Here is a 24275-nt window from a genome sequence, read left to right as displayed (position 1 = left end):
TCTGTATTTTCATTTTGCGTGTCTCTTGTAACATCTTTTTGAAAGTACATTTGATTTACAATCGGCGGCTGTAGGTTTTTTAAAAGCTCCCTCAGTCTAAATATTTCTGCTCTCAATTCTCGGATTGTCTTTTCTTTGGGATCTTCATTGACGATTCGCCCGAATATTATATTTTTGGCACGTTTCCCAAAACGCAAGGTGTTAACGGTCTCATTATAGCAAGCACTGGAAGGAGAAACTAATGTTTGTATTTTGAGAACGATTTCCGAAGTGAAAATTGAAACGTCAATAACCGTACTTTAATCTTTAATTTTGTCTTATTCCCATTTAAATAGTAATTACATTTCTTGTTTAAAAAATTTTTTTCTACGGCGTACAGATTCTTGGTGAACCGATGTTTTCCGTTGCCCCAACCACTTACGAGGGGCGGTTTTAGGGGGAAGCCCGGGGATAGGACTGGCAAACTTTTTTGCATCTTTTTTGGAGTCTCAAAATTGACATTCTCAGCAAAATTCAGCTTGTTCGTATGATTTATAAAGGTTCAGTGACATTTTCGTCTCTGACGACTGGAGTAACTCTTGAAATAATAAATTGAAACTACTTGTTTTAAAGTCAATAACAAATTTTCAATGTAAAATGACTAATGTTTGTAAAATAAAATATATTAGAATAATATGGAATAAAGTAGAATAAAATAAAAATAGAATAAATGCATCATGTTTGCATATTTTTTGGAGTCTCAAAATTGACATTCTCAGCAAAATTCAACTTGTTCGTATGATTTTTAGAGGTTTAGTGGCATTTTCGTCTCTGACGACTGCGACTGGAGTATTCTTTCCTTGTACATTTAGGTATACAAATAGTAGCAAGTATTACAATTTGACGAAAAATATCTTGGTTACGGTTAATCCTAGAATATTTTACAGTAGACTATTTTAAAGTATAGCAAATAAGCTTTCTTTTTTATTTAGTATTGCATATACCTAAATGTACAAGAAAAAAGTTAAGTTATTAATAAGAAATTAAAAAAAAAAACCGGTAAAACAACAAAAATCCTTAAAAGTAAAAAACTTTAAAGAACCGTATCTTGCTTAAAATGAGGTCCTAGAATCTTCTACTATAGACCATTTTAAAGGTAATTTTTTCTTCTTTATATTTAATGTACCATTGCATATACCTAAAGCGTAGAAAAGAGTTATAGAACAATTTTTGTTAGAAAATAGGAAAAATGACCAAAAAATGGTGTGAGTGGCGAAATTTAAAAAATCATATCTCGGATATCGGGAATCCTAAAGACTCTTCCCAATGTCATCTTGAAGAGGAAGAATAAAAGTTTTTTTTGTAAAGCAATGCCCATACCAATACCCCGTGGAAAAAGTTATGGGACAGAAAAGAAAACTTGCGGGATTCCCTGTTTTTTTTGCTTCGCTTTTTGAATTAATTTTTGCCAAAAAAATTATTTTCATTCTATTTTACTCTATTCTATTTTAATTTTATTTAATTTAATTTTACTCTATTTTATTCTATTTTTATTTAATATTATTTTTTTGTTTTGTTTTATTTTATTTTACTCTATTTTATTCCAATTTATTTTATTTTAATTTTATTTAATTTAAATTTACGTTATTCTATCTCATTTTATTTTACTCTAATTTATCCATTTGATTCTATTTTATATTATTTTATACTATTTTACTTTAATTTTATTTTGATTTATTTTATTTTACTTCACCCTATTCTATTTTATTGTATTCTATTTTACTCTATTTTATTTTTATTTACTTTAATTTTATTTTATTCTATTTTATTATTATAATTTATTTTAATGTTATTTTAATTTTATTTTAGTATGTTCTTTTTGAAATTTTGCAATTTAGCAATTTAATTTTGCTTTATTTTTAATTTACTCATTTTTATTCTATTTTTATGTTATTTTTATGTTTTCTAATATATAAATATGTTTACTACAATATGTCAAATTATAGAGGTCCATACATTTTTAGGGTTTAGTAAGTACTTCGATTATTCATGATTACTCTTCTTAAAAAAGAAGTATGCAACAGTAGGTTTATTTTTTTTAATATTATTAACAATGAGTGATAGGATTTTTTATGTTTTCGACAATGTTTTTTGTCAAAATTTTCTCAAGCTCAGTGAATTGACTATACTATACTTATTTGTTTTATTTTAGTTTTATTTATTTAACTAGATAGTTTTAGGATATTTTTGCATTGTGGAATATTCATTATAATAATTGTGTTATTACGTACAGTCAAAAAAATATCACTATATTTTTAAATACACGTGCATGCTTAGGTTTAAAGTTACGGTTTACTTTATTACATGATACATGTAGTTAAACTTATTAAAGTTATATAACGTCCTAAAGTATTTTCCTGACACGATAAACCAGTTACGCCTTTCTGCATTTACATTGACATTGTTCAGCTAATCCAATTCTGGCGCAATAGCGCGTTTAAATATACTTCCATAAATACGTCTCGTGGTCTCAAAATTTGTTTTGTAGCTGAATAAGTACGGAATAAAATGTAAGTAAAATGTACAATGATAATAGGTAAAGAATCCACAAAACGGATATATACAGTAACGTATTGTGATAATGATAATGAGCTTTACATATTTGAGAATTTTTTCATTTTCATAAGAGTCCCCTTTAAGATTTTTGCCACAGTTTTATACCTCATGTTGTAATTAATGCAAATTGTAAATACTAAATAAACTAAGGAATAGGAGAAATTTACGAATGTAAGGTTTTTCACCCACTTTCCACGTTAGTCTTGGCCAATAGCGGATAATAAAAATAGGCATGTGTGAATATTCAACTTTCTATAAGATTAACCGAAAAATCTGAGCAAAATCACTAGAATCAGCGGGGACAGTAACATCAATAGTAACCCAAATACTAAAGTTGCTCAAATTCTACAAAAATTAAAGAAAAATTAAAGACGGGTAGAGGTATGCAGTTAATATATACAATATACTACCTGTCTGAGTTTTGTACAAGAATTTATAAAAATAATATGAAAAACTTAAAAAAAAACAACATAAACTGCAAATAAGAAAACTTTAAGGGTTTGAGCTGGAATTGTACGCCTCAGTGATGAGGAACATGAGTTTACTTTACCATGGAGGACTAGAAAAATGCCAATAAGTACATAGGTACATTTCTTAGATACCTAAATAAATAGTACATACTACATCAGAGATTCGTCAGATTCGTTCTGCAACTATTAAACTCCCTAATCCCGGGGTGTAACACCATCGTTGCATGATACAGGGGAGAAAGTGCTGGCTTAGGCTATGCTCCAGAGAACTGGCGAACTCGCACCACGTACTACCGCGCATGACAGTATTTTGTCTTAACTCGTGGGAGCAAAGATAGATAACAAGATGATAAAATAAAAAAGGTAACGCTCAGAAGAAATCTATAAAATGCGTAACTCTTCTGAGCTTATAAACACAAACACAACTCTGAGCCAGGTACCAAAACACCTCTTTGAAGCTTAAAAAAAGGATGCATAGAGACGCAAACCAAAACCGGGTATCCGTAAAACCCGAGAGTAAATAGAGACCTCGGGAGAATGCCATTACCCCCGTCGCAACAGAGGTGCTAAAAAACTAAGGATATCGAACGAGCAGGTTATATAGAAATGTCACAAAAGTATTCAGGCTGGCAGGAGCACGGCCACCATCCGGATACTCCGGATTAGATTAGGTTAAAGCAGACATGATCATGAAAAAACTGGAACAAGCAATGAATGAGGCTGCTATCAAGTTAAAATTAACTTCTGCAGTTTCATAAAATATCGTTTAGCGCAGGGAATATGTAGGTAAATTGCGCTAACGGTGTATCAAAAAATGGACTAATGAGTTGGTGAGGACTATGGAGAAACCGTGAGAGTGCAGACTTAAATGTAATCGATCCCAATAATATGCGCAAGTGCTCCATGGGCTTTATCAGCGCCTTAAAAAATACCATAATGAAGAAAAACTATCAAGTCCCACAAGGATACCAAATTAAGACCTTAAGACGGAAGACTGATAGTTGAAAAATCGGAAGATCAAGAAAATACACAAATTCTAGTCCACACGATCGACGAGATTTCCTGCAAAGCATTGTGGTCTGCTCATTTCAAGGCATATTGCAGCCTTGGATAAATATCCTTCAAATCATCAGAGGCTTCGGTGGCTCCAACAAGTCCAATCCTGCAGGTGAACCTCTGCATAGTAAGGCTTCGGCAGAACTTACTGTGAAAAGGTTCGATGTAGCTTTGATACATAGCTTATATATAGCCTATCTGCCCAAGTTCTGAGGACCTGTATAATAGTAAAGCGGCATATTAAAGCATTGCCGTTGATGAATCTTTGATCCAGGAATTTAACGATGATGAATATGAATACCATAAAGGGAAGAAGTATGAAGGAGATAATTCTCGATTAGCATACCCCCCATATAATTATCCCGAACAAGCACCACTACGGGAGTTGAAATAGTTAGTCACAGATTGCAGGAAAACGTAATATAATTGATCTTCGTACAACGATATGAATATGCACCATCTGACCTGAGGCAGTACAAATACTAATTACTAAATGTAGGAAATAAACAAAGTTTCGTAACTTCACAACGAAAGAAGGTAATTGATATAACAGTGGGCACGACATGGTACCTATGTGTCAGATGAGGTGTTTTATTCAGATCATTAACAAATCTGTTTTGAAAAATAGGTAATGAGCCTATCAAGCAAACTTAAACAAACCTTGTAACATAAACTAAAAAGCATATTAAGCAGACATGGATTATTGTTTCGGAAGGGTTAAATGGACAATAAGGCATACTCTGGGCCTAGACATTGATTATCGCAAAGCTCTGACTGAATATAATAAGTAACTGAGAAAGGCAAAAAAATCGTGTAGAAGACAAAAAATCCTCCGATAAGTATTCCTTCACTCCTATAGAATAAAATGATATTCTGTCTAAAAAGTTATGTATAATAAATACTACAGGCTAGCTTAGGACTGAGGTACATACTAAAAGCATGGTAGCTCATAAGGGTGACTTCTACCCAAATATACCCAAACCTGGCAAAACCCGAAAAAAAAAAGTTAATTCCCTGAGGCTGTTAAGTTTGATATCATTCAAACTCTAGCCTCTAGAAAAATTGCTCGTTAGGCATATAAAACTGATGAACTTAGCACCGTCCACGATAGGAAAAAAGCCTGAATACGAAGATAACACAACTCTCATTGGGTCAAACATATAGCTGAAGTTCTGCAGAAAACACGCAGGAATCAGCCAAGAGTCATAACGGAGGACCTAAAGCAGTCAACCATATCTTGCATGACTTCGAGTGATTAGATCGCAGAGGGCAAAATGCTTTTCGGAGACTATCGAGTGACTCATGGTACATATATCTTACCCATCATCTAGACCGGTATACGGTGGTAGGGTTCCAAAATGGGCATCGTAAGTGACCGGAAGATATAGAATAAGCCAACGGACTGAAGTACAATCGGTTTATAACACATGACTTCCATGAAAAAAAAAACAGCAGTCTTAAATTTTGATGAATGTAATTTGCTAATAACAATAAAACCTATTTAAACCCTTTGCTTTGCTAATGGTTTCTTTAACATCAGGAGTTATTTCTTCATGGTAGTCTTCCTGCACTGTTAAATCACACTTTAATTTCACATGAGTACAATTAGACCTTTGTAATTTTCTTGAGAAAATTTATGTAGGTATCCACATTATCGGTTTATTAAAACTAATGCAACATTTGAATCAATAAAACTTCAAATAGTTTTGAATTCTTTGTCGCTGACTTATAAAATTACGTTGGGTATTATCAGCTGTGTAATAAAAACGTGTCATCAATAATTTTCAAACGTAGTATAATCAGAACCGCATTATAATTTTCAAACTTGGAATGGAAATGGAACCTGAAGACGAATACGAAAAAGAAAGATTGGCAAGATATGTAAGCCGAGGCCAAAATAAAACATTATTGAAATATTAACTACTTTGTAATATGTCAAAAGCAGAACACGTATCATATGCATAGGTTATACAGAATGTATCTAAATATAGCATTAAACGAATAACCAACCGTGCTATCTACTGTAATATAAAAACAAAGTTAGACAATATTAAACAAACTGAAAGTACATACAATATGTATACAAAAGGAACATAATTTGTAATTTTAATATGCGATAAACTTTTGACTGGGAATGTAACACAATAATTGTGTTATATTTTTAATTATTATAACGTTCTATTTGGGACACACTATACATATCTTCAGTAATAACTTTTTCTACCTTCAAACCAGTCTTCATCGACCCAAAAAAGGTAAAAAATAGACCCACTCCTCCAGGACATCTGGTCCATTAAACGAAAACCAGACCTCCTTCGCGAATTGCATATCACCATACTTCGTTGCATGCCTTCACAGACACAATCGACAAAGCGACGACACCTTCACCGTAAGCGACACCTTCTTATAGTATACTTCCTCCATGTCTTCGCGCTAAGTCATAGCGAGATTATTCGAATATCGCACACAACCAAAACAAAAGTCAAACCGACCGCGTTACGAGATAGTAAAATTACGTAAACATTGAGTCGTGATGGACGCCTTCTCAGAAGAACTTAGTCCCCCAGGATATATAATTCAAACGAATAAATAAATAACAATTAGAAAAGAAAATCTGTTTGTCGTGTCGAAAATGGACGTCGCCCTAGGGACGCCGATCATCTAGGTTTTGATATGCATGAATCTTTCGGTCTTTGCGGTTGCAACAGATTGCGGCATTGAAAAGAGTCGATTGGAAGAAAAAATCGGCGGGCATTTCCTAGTGAGAGCAACTGAACAACTGAAAAACCTTGAAAACAGTATTGTATAATCGAACGGAGCTGCAGATTTGTTTATTAGTGATGTCTTGTGCTTGTGATACCGGTGGATGATGTGATTTTTTATACTTCAGTTTTCAGCGGAAATGATTTTGCAGGCAAATATGAGAAAAATCTTTGGAATACAGGTAATTTTTTGAAGTTACATTTTTATCAGTATTTAAAATCAATAAAATTTGATTTAATATATTATGTTGATAGAATTATTGACTATTGATTTAGGATAATATAAGTAAAACTCTTCGAGCTTAGTCGAGCTTTCGGAAATTTTATTTCTAAATTTATTTAAATATATATATATATATATATATATATATATATATATATATATATATATATATATATATATATATATATGTATATATATATATATATATATAAGAATAAGAAAAAAGAATTACTTGTTGACTTGTTTAAAAAAAACTATATAAACATGTTTGGATGGGTTCGAGTCAATAAAAAGGGGCTATTAGATAACTACTCTTTATACTCAAACTTTCAATTGTGTTTAAAATTATTTTCAAGAGCTAAAATAATACAAAATATCTTATAAAGTGGCACTAATAATTGCAAAAAAAGTAGTAACTCAGCAAATAAAATTAGGTTATTTAATAAAATTTTGCTGCTGCACATACTTAAAAAACGCTATTTTAAAAAATACTTTGTCTAATAAATTTTTCTTTTTCGAATTCTTTTAGAAATGTAATTATGAAAAAAATATTTAAACAAAAACAAGTGAATTTTGATAAATTTTAAATAAATTAGAATAGCGACCAATAAAATTACAAATATCCCTACATGTAATGCTAAAATTAAAATTTTGTTAAATATTCTTTTTTATTTAATAATAAAAATTATTAACATTATTCATTAACAACTAAATTAATACAAATACTAAAGGTTGTTGGCAATACAAAAATAACAATAAAAACCATCAAAGACACCAGTAGTACCAGTTGAACTCAGTGTGAAGCTGTTTATGTGTTTATGTTGGTGGGACCGGGAGAAATCTATCAAATCGTATTATTTCCCATAAGAGTGATTGTGGAATAAAAAAAAACCATCTTGTGCTTTGGCAGAACATGTAATCGACAAAGACCATATTATGGATTTTGGTAACATTAAAATTTTGTGTAATGAACATAATAAATTCAAAAGGACCTTTTCAGAAATGGTTTGTATTAGCAAGAGTGATAATAATTTAAACAAAAGATCAGAAATTCAAAATCTATGCAAAATTTATAATTATATTATTTGTCTATAATTTATTAATAAAACCAGTAAAATATCACATTTTTAATTTAATTTTCCATATATTTGTTACATGTTTTCAGATATCTGTGAATAATAAATTTTTTTTTATTATTAAATAAAAAACAATATTTAACAAAATTTTAATTTTAGCCATTTAACCAAACTGTAAGTTGGCATTCATGACATTGAGGATTATTTTTAATTGTATTGGTTGCTATTCAAATTTATTTATAATTTATCGAAATTCAATTGTTTTTGTTTAAATAGTTTTTTAAAAATTACATTTTTAAAAGAATTCGAAAAAGAAAAATTTATTAGACCAAGTATTTTCTACAATAGTGTTTTTTAAGTATATCTAGTAGCAAATTTTTATTAACTAAACTAATTTTATTTTGTGGGTTATTACTTTTTTGCAATTATTAGTTCCACTTTATAGATAATTTGTATTATTTTAGCTTCTGAAAATAATTGTAAACACGATTTTATAATTTTTCAAATTTTGAATTTTTTTATCTAGTCGGACCATCATCAGTGAAACATTTTAATAATAATTGAAACTAGCTACAAAAATATGTGTAAAAACCTTTGAATTAAATTACAATTATGGTTATATGTGATAAACTAGTGACACGTGGTGATATTATAGGATTTCACCTAATGGAAACATACATCTTCCCTGCTCGAAAGGAGGGCGACTTTGTCCACCGGCTAGTGCCAGCCAAACTTAGTTTTGAAGACATCTTTGCAAGATGTTCCAAATCTAAATTTTGTAATAATTCTAAGCGCTCGTTTCTAGCAGAAAAATACCTGATTAAGTTCATTGTTTCCACCATAAAAAATTGCCCCATAACACACCAAAGATTGAAAGCTTGAAATATAAATTGTTTTTTGATCTTCGTGATTTAAATATATTATTGTGATAATACTCTTAAACTATAGCATACTGAATTCCACCTTTTATTAAGTTGCTGCGTGTGACTTTCCCATGTCAATGTTGCATCATGACTAAAAATGTAGTTATGGTGTCAATTTCAATATTTGTATCATCTAACAGAAGATCATTTGGACATTTTTACGTTTGATCTGATTGTACTAAACATTAAACTGTTCGTTTTTAATTGATTAGTAATTAATCCTTCACTGGAGAACCTATTTAACATTTTTCCATACATATCGAGAGATTAATTTAGTAGAATCTCCAAATCATTTGCCGTTACTAAAAGATTTGTATTAACAGCATAATTATTTAGACTACAATTGTCACTATTAACACAGTACGGCATATCGTTTATATACAAAATAAAAATTATCGGTCCAATTATATTGGCCTGAGAAATGCTGCTTCTTTCATATAATATATAATGATCTGTTTTCGATTCCCATTCATTCTTATCGTTTATTCGGTTGTTTTCCTTACTGATACTGAGTTTTAATAATAACTTAGTTATTATCTTCTCATTTTTTGTAGTGTATCTTTATTTCAATTTCAATTTCTGTTTGCTAAGTAATTTATCTTATACATTTCATATAAAGTAATTTTTCTTTTTATTATCATCTGACGTAAGGTATTATAATAGATTTTTGAACCATTTATTTAAATAACCGTATTTCGTATGTGTTTTTTTCTGAAGATTGTTTTACTTGCCGAATAGGATCTATTGGTCGCCTTTCACATAGATATTTAATTCTAAAGTTTAATAATGATCGTTTTGAGATAATAATGCTTCCCTTCAACTCTTTCACTTAATTAGCTTTTATGATTTTAAGTAAATAATTTTTTTTTAATTTATTGTTACTTATCTTAGTTTACTTGATGTATCTTTTAAGCTCATATTTGAATTAGTATTTATATCTTTTCACACCGACTCCCACTTTCTTCTTCTTCTTCATAAATTAGGCGAGATACTTCTTGTCTTTGGCTATTGATCGTGAGATCGTGGGAGCTTTGTACTAAAAACTGCCTTTCAATTAAACTCCACCAAGAACTTTTGTACTCTTAATAAGAGCCAGCAACTTTCTTATGGGTAATTTAAGGATTTCTGGTGGCTCAATATTTGCTTTGCCTGTGCATCACTATTTCACCATTTCACATTAAAAAAGAACATATATGGCAAAGTCTTCAGACATGGTTAATTTAGCCTGCCTATGTTGTAGAGCAGTTTCCTCAGTTGACAATCTTAAGTCACCACCTCTGGGACCATCTTCAACTTCTCCTCTATAGATTAACCAAAACCCTTGTCAATGTTTTATGAGTTCACCCTGTAGGGCTATCTATTTGTGATGACGTTTTTCCAGGCACTTTCAAATTTCATTTCTAACGACATCTTTTTGATGGCTCAGAATGGTTCCGTGTTTTTTCCGATTTAGCAAGGTGATTATTTTGTACATTTTTTAAGTGTTCTTGATTTCGAAATTTTTGTCAACGTATAACTTATAATGTATAGGAAAAGGAACCATATTTACTAAATTTACTTTATACATATCTTCAATGGTGATATTTCAAATTGTTAATCAAATTTAAACTTTTTAATGTATTCTTTTGTTAATATCAAATTTTCATATATATATATATATATATATATATATATATAAATATATATATATATATATAAATATATATATATATATATATATATATATATATATATATATATATATATATATATATATATATATTCTTATTTAGGTTCCCTATCCATAACTGAAGATAGGCCATAACTACGGCAAATTGATCTGTCTTGTGCGGTCCTTATCAGTAAATGTGTCATGCTTATCGACAGTGGCGCACCGAGGGGGGTTTTGGGGGTTAAAATCCCCCCAGGACCCTATTCCGACACTGTTACTTACACATTTTAAGGATTTAAAATGGAGGTAACATAAAAAAAATTTTGGTGACCAACCAAAACCCCCCCCCCAGAGGCAAATTCTAGGTGCGCTACTGCTTATCGAATCTATTAGATTTTGTAGCGCAGAATGTTTTCTTCTTCCTGGACTTCTTTTATCACCAATATTTTTTTTCATTATGAGATGTTGAAGATTAAATTTTTTCATAAGTTAGATAAGTGTGTCCTAGATGACGTGTTCTATCAGGTCTATAAATATATATACAAAAATCCTCTATCAGGTCCCATCCTTTCTAACAGGCTTTCATTCAGTCTGTATTCTTTTCATGAGCTATTTAGCTTCTTCCATAGTACCCACATTTGGAACGCTTTTAGTCATCTCAGTCTATTTACTCTTAGACTGATTCGACTTCATACATGAAACAAATATAAGTTTTTAGGAATATCTTTGTTATTCATAACATCGGAATCTTTTGGTTGTCGTATTTTCTGCAGAAGTCGATAAGAAGATAACCTCTTCTATTAAATTTTCGGTCCGTACGAGCAATCGTGGCAAAAGTTAGGTTACGTTAGATTCAATATGAGTGGGCGCTTAACCACCCTTCCACTCGACTTAAGAGGTCTATTGTGGCTCATCCCTAGGTGAAAGTTGTCCCTTAATCCCAGCCTTTTTAACAAAGCCTATTATGGTCTTAGGTGAAACTTCTACGAAGTATGTAGGACTTGAGTTGATAATGCTCATCTATTTAGCTTTCTCCTATCTAACACTGAACAGTTGCACCGAGCGTATTCTGCCGTCTCATCATCTGCCTTACAGATTCTGCAACTCGCACTTTATGCCAGTCCGGTTTTGTTTGTGTTCCTTAAGGCGACAGTGTATTGTTAGGAGACCTACGATAATTAGCAGATCATTCCTAGTCGTATCTAGTAGATCTTTATATTTCCTTTTCGAAGGTTCATGTATAAAAGCTTTCGAATGTTTGAGACCCGGTTGTGGTTACGTTTCATCCGTTCCACCTAGTCCAATATTTTTGGCCTTTTGGCTGTGCTTCTTGCTGTGCCAACGAAAGGTTCTGGGCCTATATCATTGGCAAGTGGGCCCGTTTTTTCTTTCCCTTCAGTACCAGTATGTCCAGACACCCAGAGTATCCGGTGAAAGCCTTGCCGACGTTGCGTACCAATCAAGGCGGCCCAGCCGGTAATTCACGGTAGAGAAGAATGTTCTTTTACCAGTTATATCTCTGGGATTTACGGCGATGGTGTCCGAACAACCCCTGCGTGCGGTCTCGAATATCATCGTGGCCACGCTGGAGGAATCCTGCATAACCAAGGCTGTGGTTCTGCCCACTTTCTAGGACCGAGGTATGTTTCGAACATTTGGACCACCTCCCCTGTCATAAAAAAAGACGAAAAAAAAAACTTACTTTGTTATTTATTCTGAGTTAATCAATTCGATTCGATTCTAGTGCCATTAATGCCACCTGGCTATCAGATATAATTTTTATAGATTTTCCCTGCAGGCTTTCACTAAGTTTGGTTAAGCCTTGGTTTCCCTCTCTATACTTCAGCTCCAACTCCTTCATCGGTTTTAGAGCCGTCTCTATACCAGCATTGATCTGCTATTATGAGATTCGTTTATTCGACTTCCATTCGTCTCTTCCTGGAAAGAGGACGGTAAATGGCTTTTCGAAATTATATTTAGGTTGCATTGCATATTTCCAACTTTGGGCGATTTTCAATTCTATTTCCAGATTTGATCCCGGTATTCTTTTGCCCTGATCCTGGTCACTTATCCGCCTTCTGTATGCTCCTACCTTGATATGTGATCAGTGTATGCATAATTTACAAAAATAAAGAACAACAAAAGTAAACACATTGATATTAAAACTGTAATTCTCAAGTTGCCAACAATTAATCAGACATTATATCTTATAATATTGTTGTTTTACTCATGTAGATAGTTAATCTACATGATAATAACGGTTTCTTGAGAGGCGACAACCTACAATAGCAAGCTTTGAAAGATTGAAGGATCAATTTAGGTCTTAACAGGTTCAGTTATACATAAAAAGCACGAACGAACAAAAAGCACAGGTGACACAGGAAAACGAAATAAATGTGTTTCTGGTAGTTACTAAAAATCCACATTGTATACGATAAATCCACGAGTATTTCCAGAGGAAAAGAAGTAACTTGCTACTCTGCGCAAAGAATTCTTGCAAAAACAGAATGCACCCTTACCGTATTCAATTCCACCAAGAATTAATCCAGGGAGATTTAAAAAAGAGAGTCGTATTTTGTGAATGGGCCTTAGATAAAATCAATCAACAGAGATTTCTTCGATAATGTACTATTCGGGGATGAAGCTACGATTCATAAAAACGATTCTATTAATAGACATAAGTTTCATTATTATGCCACAACTAATTCATACCATATAGTTACACATAGTCAAACTAGATGGTCGCTGAACGTGTGGGGATGTATTGTTACTAACCATATCATATTTTGAAGTCTTAGTGTACAAATGCTTCGTAATGTTACTGGCTCATTCAATGATCTTTTTCAGGCATGCATAAATGTTTTAGGAGGTCTTAAATGCCTTATGTAATTAAATATTAAAAATATTTTTATTAAAAGTAGTTTTTATTTTTTCCGTAAATGTATTTTGTGTTTTGTAAAATTTATTAATAATAAATTATTTTTCTTTCTTAACTTCTGACATTGTTACATTAATTACCGGGTTAATAATCGGTAATGGTGAACTGTCAGTTTGAGACAATTCAGTCAGGGCATACTTAAAATTTATAAAAATTTACACACCTAATTATTAGTTTGCTTTGAAAAATGAAAATATCTCAAAAACTAATAAGTTTAGAGATAGGGAATATTAAACAAAAATTAAAATGTAATGGTACTTTTCGATAGTGACATAAAACACAGAGTGTTCCATTTAAAATTACTGAGAAAATAATGTAATTGCGTTTTGACTCACCCAGGATCCGATATAAAAAAATTAGCAACATCAATCATTTTTGAAAATTTTGACAACTAATAAAAACAATAGATCACTGTTATTGTGGTTATAACACAATAAAAATTTATCTTGTGATGAAGAAGTAAAAAAATTTTCAAATATAAAATAAAATACAGGGTGTTTCATTTAAAAATACATAATTTTAGTCTGGCGCTATGTTGTCGAGCACCCTGTAACTTTCTAATTTTGTAATATGAACCTCAAAATTTCCTACAATTTTTGTTATTTTTCAGTTGATTTTTATACTAACGTATTTTCTATAAATCGATAAAGTTTTCTTGAATGTAATTTGTAATAGTGAAAATTCGATTTCATATTTTCTTCCGAGTGTGATGGAACTGTTAAATATGATTCAGTTAACGCAGTCAACGTTTTGAATTAACTTCAGTTAATATCATCACTGTTTGTAGACAAAGTGGTTTTTAAGATCGATTAAATCGATCAGTGTGATGATGTTTTTAGTTATTGACTATCTTAAATGGAAATTAACCACAATTCTAGTTGAAAATATGTTTATTTTGTCATTTCGGATTTCCAATTCAAAAATAGTTTTCAAAATACAAATTAATCATCATTAATACAATAAATTGATTTGTTACTTGATAATATAAAAAAAAATCTTCTAACAGTTTAATTCTATTACTTACGCTTAAATTTATAACCAAAAATAAAGAAATTTACAAAATATATTACTATGGTCATTAGTCATAATCCTGTTGTAAAGTCATTAAAGCTAAATAAAAACTGCTACTAACATTTAAGAAACTTGATTACTTGTTTATGTCATTAAAGATATCGTCGTGTTTTTCAGAAACATTTCCTGGTCTTTTATATTACGAGTTCTATAAATATCTAATTATACTTCAATAAAGGGTATGACATAATGATTTACTTAAAAAGAACATCATTACATACTGTAAATCTTCACTTCACTGATATGTCAGTGTAGAACATGGTAAATGTAATTTCGAATATTATGATGTCAAAGTTTTGGGTCAATCAGATTCTCATATTTTATTACGCGATATTCTATTATAATTAGCTATGCCATTTGCATAACTATAATATAAAGTATTCTTACAAATTTAATTCTATTTCGCTAATACTGATTTGCATTATTTATTTATTTAGCTCAACAGATATTTAGACTGAAGACTGAAAAGTTAAAAATCCTAACTCATACAAACTGCATAACACAATAGGTACACTCTTTTTTCTTTTTAATAGTTCAAATATAGGCCTCTCCCATTTTCTTCTATGCTTTTCTGCTTCGTGCCAGACATTTCCATGTTGGTCCTGCAACACTTTTAATATCATCGCTCCATCGCATTTGGGATATTCCCCGAGATCTCTTCGCTCCATAAGGTCTCCAACTCCCTATTTCTCTGCTATCCTGTAGCATTTTCGTTTCACTCCGTATATCATTAAATACCAAAAAATATTCTTAATCTTTTAGCGTCTCTGAGAATAATAATCTAAACATTTTTAGTCTGTTTATAATAACACAAATTGCTTTTTCTTTTGATCTTGGTTCCGCCTAGATATTTACGCTAGAAATAAATATGAATCTTTCCACTTAGGTTGTGTGGCTTCCCACCAGTCATTTACCGTATCTGTTTCCTCAAGCTCTTCCAGAACTCTTAAAGACTATTAGCCAAATCCGTATCGTGTAACTTCCACCACTTTACTTTCTGGTGTCGTATTTGCTTTCCTTTCCGCCTCACCTTTATCTCCGTATCCACTATCACCGGCGGTGTTGATTAGCTACACACTCAATCTTTATCAATTTACAGTTCGTAACCTCTTTTAGCTGACTTCTTCTACACAGCACAAAATCTATCTGACTTTCCCTTCCCCCGCCACTATAGGTAACATACTGGTCTTCAGTCTTCATAAAGAAAGCCAAATCCCATGCCACGTCAATCACACTATTTCCTTCATCATTTCTTATTCCCATCCCCAAACCCCCATAAACTCTTCCCGTTTATTTTATCCATTTTAGCTTGTTCGTATATAGTCTTCTTCTTCTTCTTCCTCACTATAAGCAATTTTGCTTCTTCATAGCCGGATTAATACCTCTATGGAAGGTTATCACTCCATCGTTTGCGCGGTCGTCCAATACTTCTTCTGCCGATTGGTGACGTATCTCTTACTATTTTGATGATACGGGTCTCCCCGTATTTAGTATGTAATAATCTTCTGTATCTTAAGTCTATCCGAATGTTGACCATTGCTTTCTCGATAGTGCATATTCTACACTATCAAAGGCCCTATACCGAATGGTTTCGCTTCCTCCTTCTTTCAACATTTCGATCAAAATTCAATCGCTTCCAGGCGCTTTGTTCCTTTTCATTTCTTTGATGGCATATGGAATCGCTTCTATGCTTATTACGGGTATTATTTTTTAAGTTGACGTTTGTTAGTATTCGTTTCAGATTCAGTTTCGAAGAAGCAGGTGGATAATTTATTAAACCGTAAAAGTCGCTGTCGAATGTCTTGATTGATTTTGTTATTTGTATACTTAGGTAAATATGCAAAAATGTATATATTGCATATTTTACGTTTATGCATAAAATGTCAGAACTGTGCCTCATTTAGTTAAAAAAGATAAAACTACATCTGGAGAAAAATATCAAGCTTCGGTTTCTAAGTCTTTTCGGTCAAGTTGGAAAGAAGGAAACGAATGAGAAACTTTTAATGAAGACTTGTGCCGTGCATTATTCTCTTGAAATATACAGCTTTCAAAAAAAAACCAAATGAAAACTTAACTTCTTTTTTAAAAAAATATTGTAAATTGAATATTCCATGTGAAAAGACTCTAAAGAGAAACCATGTCAACTCGTTGTACTCGTCAGTAATGAATAATATAAAAACTAATATTAGTGACAATTACTTCTACGTATGTGTTAACGAAACCACTGATTCGATAGGAAGATGTATCGCTCATTTAACGATTGGTGCTCTATGCGATCAGATCTTACCAAAATCTTATTTAATTTCATGCAAGCAATTAGAAAAAACTTCAAAAAATATCAAAACTTTTTCTTAATGCAGCTGTTTCTAGCCATACATTATTGCCTTTTATTCAATGCTGCACGATATATGGTAGGACACAATTTAAAAATATTTTATACCAACGTAATACACGTGTCGCAAAGGCCTAGGAAGGCGTGAAGCTCTTTCTTCACTTAATATACTGATACAAAGATGCCTGGACGTCAATCAAGATATATACGCATGTTTTATTGACTATAATAAAGCATTCGATAAAGTACGACATAAACAATGAATGAATGTCCTGAAATCAAAGAAGATTGATTACAACGACCTCAGGATCATATCAAATTTATACTATAAACAGAGAGCAAAAGTACGTGTTAACGAACACCTGTCAGAAGAAATTGAAATTCGACGTGGAGTGGGACAGGGATGCGTATTGTCGCCAATTCTTTTTAACGTCTACTCGAAAAGATCTTGAAAAACGCTCTTGAGAGAGAAACATCTGGAATAAAGGTAAATGGAGTTCCCATTAACAACATTAGATATGATCTTAGCCGAAAATATTGAAAATCTTCAGAGACTGGTGACCAGAATAGCGGAGTATGAAAAAGAGTACGGTCTAACAATGAACATCAAGAAGACGAAATTTATGAGAATATCGAAGACTCAAAGAAATAACGAGAATCTTCTAATAAACGGAACCAACGTCGAACAAGTGGACAAATATGCATATCTGGAAACAATGATTAACTCCACAAATGATTACATTCAGGAGATCAAAATCAGAATAGAAAAGGCTAGAGCAAATTTATTGAGGAGAGTGCTATGTACAAGGGATTTAAAATTGGAACTAAGAGTTAGATTGGCGAGGTGCTACATTTTTTCGACTTTGTTTTATCGAATGGAATCTTGGATCTTGAATGCGACATCAATGAAAAAACTGGAATCATTCGAGCTGTGGGTGTATAGCATCGAGCAAAAAGATAAAAGAGGGAATGTATAGGTAGTGGGGGCAAAAATATTGTTAGACAGGAAGTGCCATCTTGAGAGGTCACATTAAACAAGGAAAGAGAGGCTCTTTCCTTGTTTAAGAAATCAAATTTAGTTGGGTTATGTTATTGCTGATGTTATTGTTTGTCCCAACTGTCACATGAAAGATTATTTGTATTTGTATTGAAGTTTTTTAACAATTGTTTCACATTTAAGACTATTATTGTTATTATTTAATTAAAACTTTATTGTGTTCTAGTGTTAAAAAAAGTATTTTAAGTGTATTATGTATTAATATTATATAATATTAATATTATGTAATATAACAAATAAATAGAAAAATTAAAACCCCTACACCACTGTATGATTATTGTGAAGTGTCATGAAATTAAAATTTGGCGCATTCGCATTTCCGGATATGTCCGCCATCAGAGGCCACGTTTTTGGTCTCCTTTTCATAACGATTAGATTCCATCTTTTGTCTTTTTGCTGGATGGTGTATAGAAGAATTCTAAAAATATCGTGGACAGAACACGTCACAAACACAGAGGTTCTAAGAAGGATGAATAAAGAAATATAAATTTTAAGTACAATTACAACAAGAAAATTGGAATATCTCGAACATATTACACGTGGAGAGAAATACACCTTGCTCCAACTGATTATGCAGGGAAAGATCCAAGGAAAGAGAAGCATAGGGAGGCGTAGAATGTCATGGATGCACATGTTGAGAGAGTGGTACGGATGTACATCAAACGAACTTTTCAGAGCAGCCGTCTGAGAAGTCCGAATAGCTATGATGATTGTCGAACTCCGCCGAGGAGATGGCACTTGAAGAAAAAGAATACACGTTACTTGTTTAGCAAATGGATAGAACAAAATTGTAGAAGAAATAGAAAAAAGTTTCCTTTTGTAAACTCCCTGATTAAGCATAAAAAAGTATTCCTCAAATCTCCTATAAGAATTCCAATTTATAAAGAAATGATTCCAAATATTCCACTTCCACCAGATCCCGTTCTAAGATGATGGGGAACATGGATGGAAGCTGCTTTTTTCTATTCAGACTATTTCGGAGATTTAAAAAATATAATTGACACTTTAACGGATGAAAGTTCCCAATCTCTACTTGATTCTAAAAAAAAATTAAACAACGTTCTTCAGCAGCAATTTTCATTCATTAAATCAAATTTTAATTTGCTTCAAAAAACTATTACTCAATTAAAATCATCAGAGTTATCCTTGGTAGAAAGCATAGCCTTAATAAAAGAAATTATATCAGCTTGTCAAAATGTTCAAGGTGACAGTGGAAAAAATATTTTTCAAAAATTTGAAACAATAATTCAAAAAACAATGGTTTTCAGAAACTTCTGAGGTTTCTGACTTTCTTGTTGGTAATTTTTGCGCAGAAATAGATTTAGAACTAAATATTTTTGTAAATTTAAAATATGCTCCCATTACATCTGTTGATGTGAAAAGAAGTTTCTCAATTTAGAAATATATATACACTGAAGCTATTTTCTTGTGGCATGTTAGAGTAATTATTATTTCAATGGGAATAAGCCACAATTAAAGGTTAAAGTACGTTTATTGACGTTTCAATTTCCACTTCGGAAGTCGTTCTCAAAATACAAATTCATTACAATTAGTTAGTACATTACAATTACCTACTTAGTTTTTAAATTTACTTATATGGTTTTCTAATTATTAAAATAAACATTATAATTAATATACCATTATTAAATATATGTTTCCATTGACAGTATGCATATTTTCTCTAAATTTTGGGTAAATGAATGCATAGTTATGCGCATAATTTTCACTTTTTTTGCAAATTTACCCAAGTCTAGTTATTTGGGTTTTCTATAACTTTTTCTATGCAGTATTTCACTCGGGCTATTCACCTCTCAATTTTGTTGGACTGAACCGATTCATTTGAAATTTGGTGAGTTAATAGAAAAGTGCTCAAATAACAAAAGTTACATAACGGCGATTGTGCTTTCGCCCCAAGGGTGGTTGCCACCCCTTTTCGGGAGTAGAAATTCTTTTGCTTAAAATAATAACGGGAATCTATAGAGGATTAAATTCTAAGCAATTTTTGTTCTATAGCGTTTTCTTCAGAAAGTCAAAACTGTTTGAGCTATGTATTCAACGTTAAACTTTAAGAAAAGGCTTGAGTTTTCGGGTGTAACGATCTTAAAGTTTTTTATAGACTCTTCAAATATTTTAAGGAAAACGGGCAATATAATTAACCTACGACCCACCAGAATCAAAATCAATCGTTTTCCGTCCACATTACATTTTATTTTAGTGTTCCTCATTAAATTCACGAGTTTGGCTGGTTTAAAATTCATTATTTTTGAAATAAATTATATTAAACTGTATCGTGTAATTTGAAAATTTCTAAAAAATTCTTCTTTTTTTTTCAAAATAACCTAAAAACTATAATTTATACATAAAAAATGTAGCTCTTTTTTTTATAAATATTCTCGTTTTTTATAAACTTCTGTACCGTAAAAAAACAATTGAGATATCACCCATTTAAATGTATGGCTTGGCGTGAAAACCTCCTATTTCGAGTACATCAAACCTGAATTTTTCAAAATTGAAGGGTAGTTTGGCTTTCTAATGTGCTAATGGCTTTCCTTGAATACCGTGAAATAAACTTTCAAATGGCTATATATACATAGGTATATCAAAGCTTGAAAATTAATTGACTTATGGAAGAACAACCAATGATATTTTTGGGAGATAATTTTGGAGCGTGAAAAATATACGTATTTTGGAGTTCTCACATATCTAAAGTACGCATAATACATAGTTTTGTAGATAAATATTTCGGCACAAATAACGAAATTTTCATTTAGTTTTCAACGACTAAAAATGATACGAGCCGTTCACCGAGCTGTGAAGGGCACGTCAATCCATCTGGGCTAGTGTATATATATATATATATATATATATATATATATATATATATATATATATATATATATATATATATATATATAAATACGTTCAAATTATCGGGTATAGTGGTCTATAATAAAAATCTTTCTTTTTTCTAAATTACTCAATATTTCGCTATTTATTTAAAAGCTTCCTCAGGAGTAAACTAAAAACAATTTGAACATTACAAAAAATGGCGTACAAATACATTTTAAAACACTTACAGAAATCTTTTAAATTCTGTAAGTGTTTTAAAATGTATTTGTACGCCATTTTTTGTAATGTTCAAATTGTTTTTAGTTTACTCCTGAGGAAGCTTTTAAATAAATAGCGAAATATTGAGTAATTTAGAAAAAAGAAAGATTTTTATTATAGACCACTATACCCGATAATTTGAACGTATTTATAAATTATTTTTTGGTCGAAATAATCACTTCTAATATATATATATATATATATATATATATATATATATATATATATATATATATATATATATATATATATATATATATATATATATATATATATATATATATATATTCTTAGGGTGCCTATCCGTTCCAAACGTTGGCGATCATTCTGGCTATGATGACTTTGTTGGTTGCTATACGAAATACATATATATATATATATATATATATATATATATATATATATATATGTATATATATATATATATATATATATATATATATATATATATATATATATATAGATCTTATCTTGAACAAAAAGGCAACAAACTGATCCTATTAAAATAATTCTTGGAATCAGACAGGGCAGTACCATAACGGCAACACCGTTTAATCATTTCCATCTCACCGGTAAAGCGTTTTGACAAATACAATGAACGATTTTAAAATTTTTGGCACATTTCGTAAGTACATTTGGTTTATGCTTTTTGACTATAGACATTCATGTTAATCACATGATAGAAGTACGGGTGATCCTACGCTTAACAATTGTTAATTAATTCAAATGCAAGTTCTTACAAAGCAGCAATCTGCGGCAAGTAAAGTACACACATATTCAGCTAAAAAATATTCCTTGTAGAAAGATTTAAACAATAAATCCTTTAAAATAACTATACTTTGGACGGTAATATTTCTTCTGCTTCATTTATATTAGCAAATCACTAATTATCTCAAAGTTTTGTTGCCGCTTCAAATAACTGTAACTTTTAAATGTAAGATACAGTACAAAACACTCGAACAGTTACGATAGATAATTCCGTGCTTGATTTATTACGACAAACATAAACAATACCCCTTTTGTTGATTAAATCAACTGATTAAAATTTATCGTACAATATAATAATTAATAAAATACTTGCAAGCATTAATAAAGGCGGATCATAAACTTTTTAATCCAGGGGCAAAATAAGAACAAAAATGTAAAGATATATGGAACAGTTTTTAACTTATATCCCGCATATACATTATATTATGATTGATTTGGTGTAACAAGGGATTGTTATTTTTATTTTTAAAGCTTATCCACAATCAAAAATCTGGATCAAAAAGTTCACGCATTTGAACTCCGAGGAACTCGAGCCCTTTAATTTTCAATAAAAACTCTGTTGGCAGCAATTGTATCTTAAAAGCATTAGAAACTGTAGAACACCCTTGTTTCAGATGTATACCATACAAGTTTAAAATTTAAATACGTTAATTTAAAAAATAATTTCCGATTTAGTATCAGATATAAATGAAATCTTTGGCTTATGGGTTTTCGAAATCCCCGGAAACACAACGGTTTAACGATATTACAAACCGGTACTCCATTAAGACCTTAAACAGAGCAAGGAACAAACATGGTTTATATCCAGCCCCCCAAAATAAACTAGGGTTGGCCACTTTTTAAACTTGCAATTGCGGGGAATTGGGTATAGTAGAGCATGTGATTTTCCATTGTGCAAACTTCCAGATGCTAAAGTAAACATTATACAAGAATCTGCAAACAGCAGGAGTTATTCTTCCCACCAATTTAAATGTCATTCTATGTACACGTAGTATAAATAAATTTCTACAAAATTGTTTAATTATGTTACATGAAACCAATGTTATATAAGTAAATTAGAAATAAAGGATCAAATAGGATATGGTTAGCCATATATTAAAAGAGGATATTAACAGAAAGAAAATATCACTATGAATACGTCAATAACATATCGACGATACATAATTTATGTTTTAAAATGACATATAAAAATCCGAGTTTGGTGTTAATATTGAGAGTAAACTAAATTTAAAACCAAGTACTTACCATGTCGGGATAGTATCATGAGGTTTTTTCCTGTTTTTTTTTTCTAATAATTTACTATGGAATTACTAACAGGAGAATTTTACTGTTATCATTGAATGTGGTTGTCTTTATCTATATGTGGAGCCATTATCAAGAGTGATACGGTTCCGTTCGAGTTCGGGATCTTAATCTGAGAGGTACCCTCACTCGAGACGTACCAGTATCGTGTTCTGTATAAATACAAGATCTGTCTCTCGGCACTGAGGTCTCAATCTGCTTACTCCTCAGGTGCCCCATTGGGGCACCTTTGATTTGACGATTGAAATGATTTTGGAATGAAAAGTATGTATTAGACATGCAGTGTTTTATAAGAGATAGTGTGTCTTGGGGATTTGATGTTTAGAGTCCAAGATGGAAATGGTTTCATCGATGGGAATGTTGGTGAACAAAGAAACAATGTCCAAACTAACTAGTATATCTGAGGGTGAAATAGAAATATGTTTCAAAAGATCAATAAAATGAAAAGAGTTTTTGACAAAAGACGAAGCTTTTTCGGCTAAAAAAAAAATCCATAAGCCCAATGTTCCCCTAAGACCCATCGTCAGTGCATACAACTGCCCCACTCAGAAATTGTCAAAACATCTTGATCCTTACAACCATTAGCCGAAAAAGCTTCATCTTGGCTTCATCAGAGCGACCACGTGTAAGCTTTGCTAGCTATGATATGCTAGAAATATGCATATCAGTGAATGGTGGTACGCTGTTAATGAAATCAAACCTAAACCGTAGGTATATTTTATTTTTAAAACAACAAAAGTTTCTGTATTTTTTTTTTATAAAAAGTTAAGCACTCTAGCTAATAGAAGACTAATAACACATACTGTAACACTATGACTTGTTTAAAATAAAAAGTATTAACGTAAGTAAGTACTATTACTAACTATATAATTACCAGTACTTATAGCATTGTACTAAATTTGAATTTGATACGATAATATCCGGCTTCGTTGTGATTGATTTA

General features: G+C 31.3%; 2 protein-coding genes across 5 annotated transcripts in view; one reads left to right on the top strand and one right to left on the bottom strand.

The window, feature by feature from the left end:
- The window catches only part of Cep135 (Centrosomal protein 135kDa), a 218125-nt gene that overhangs the window by 80424 nt on the left and 113426 nt on the right, over positions 1-24275 (bottom strand). The gene's annotated exons all lie outside the window — the stretch shown is intronic.
- The window catches only part of LOC140437057 (uncharacterized), a 69295-nt gene continuing 51501 nt past the window's right edge, over positions 6482-24275 (top strand). Inside the window, exon 1 of the mRNA XM_072526300.1 lies at positions 6482-7065. Coding sequence (XP_072382401.1) covers positions 7024-7065 — 42 coding nt within the window. The 5' untranslated portion in view covers positions 6482-7023. The remainder of the gene's footprint in view (positions 7066-24275) is intronic.

Source organism: Diabrotica undecimpunctata, chromosome 3 (assembly GCF_040954645.1).
Source record: "Diabrotica undecimpunctata isolate CICGRU chromosome 3, icDiaUnde3, whole genome shotgun sequence".
In the NCBI taxonomy this organism is placed as follows: Eukaryota; Metazoa; Arthropoda; class Insecta; order Coleoptera; family Chrysomelidae; genus Diabrotica; species Diabrotica undecimpunctata.
The sequence above is the reverse complement of the archived record's forward strand: the minus strand, read 5'-3'. Positions and strand labels throughout refer to the sequence as shown.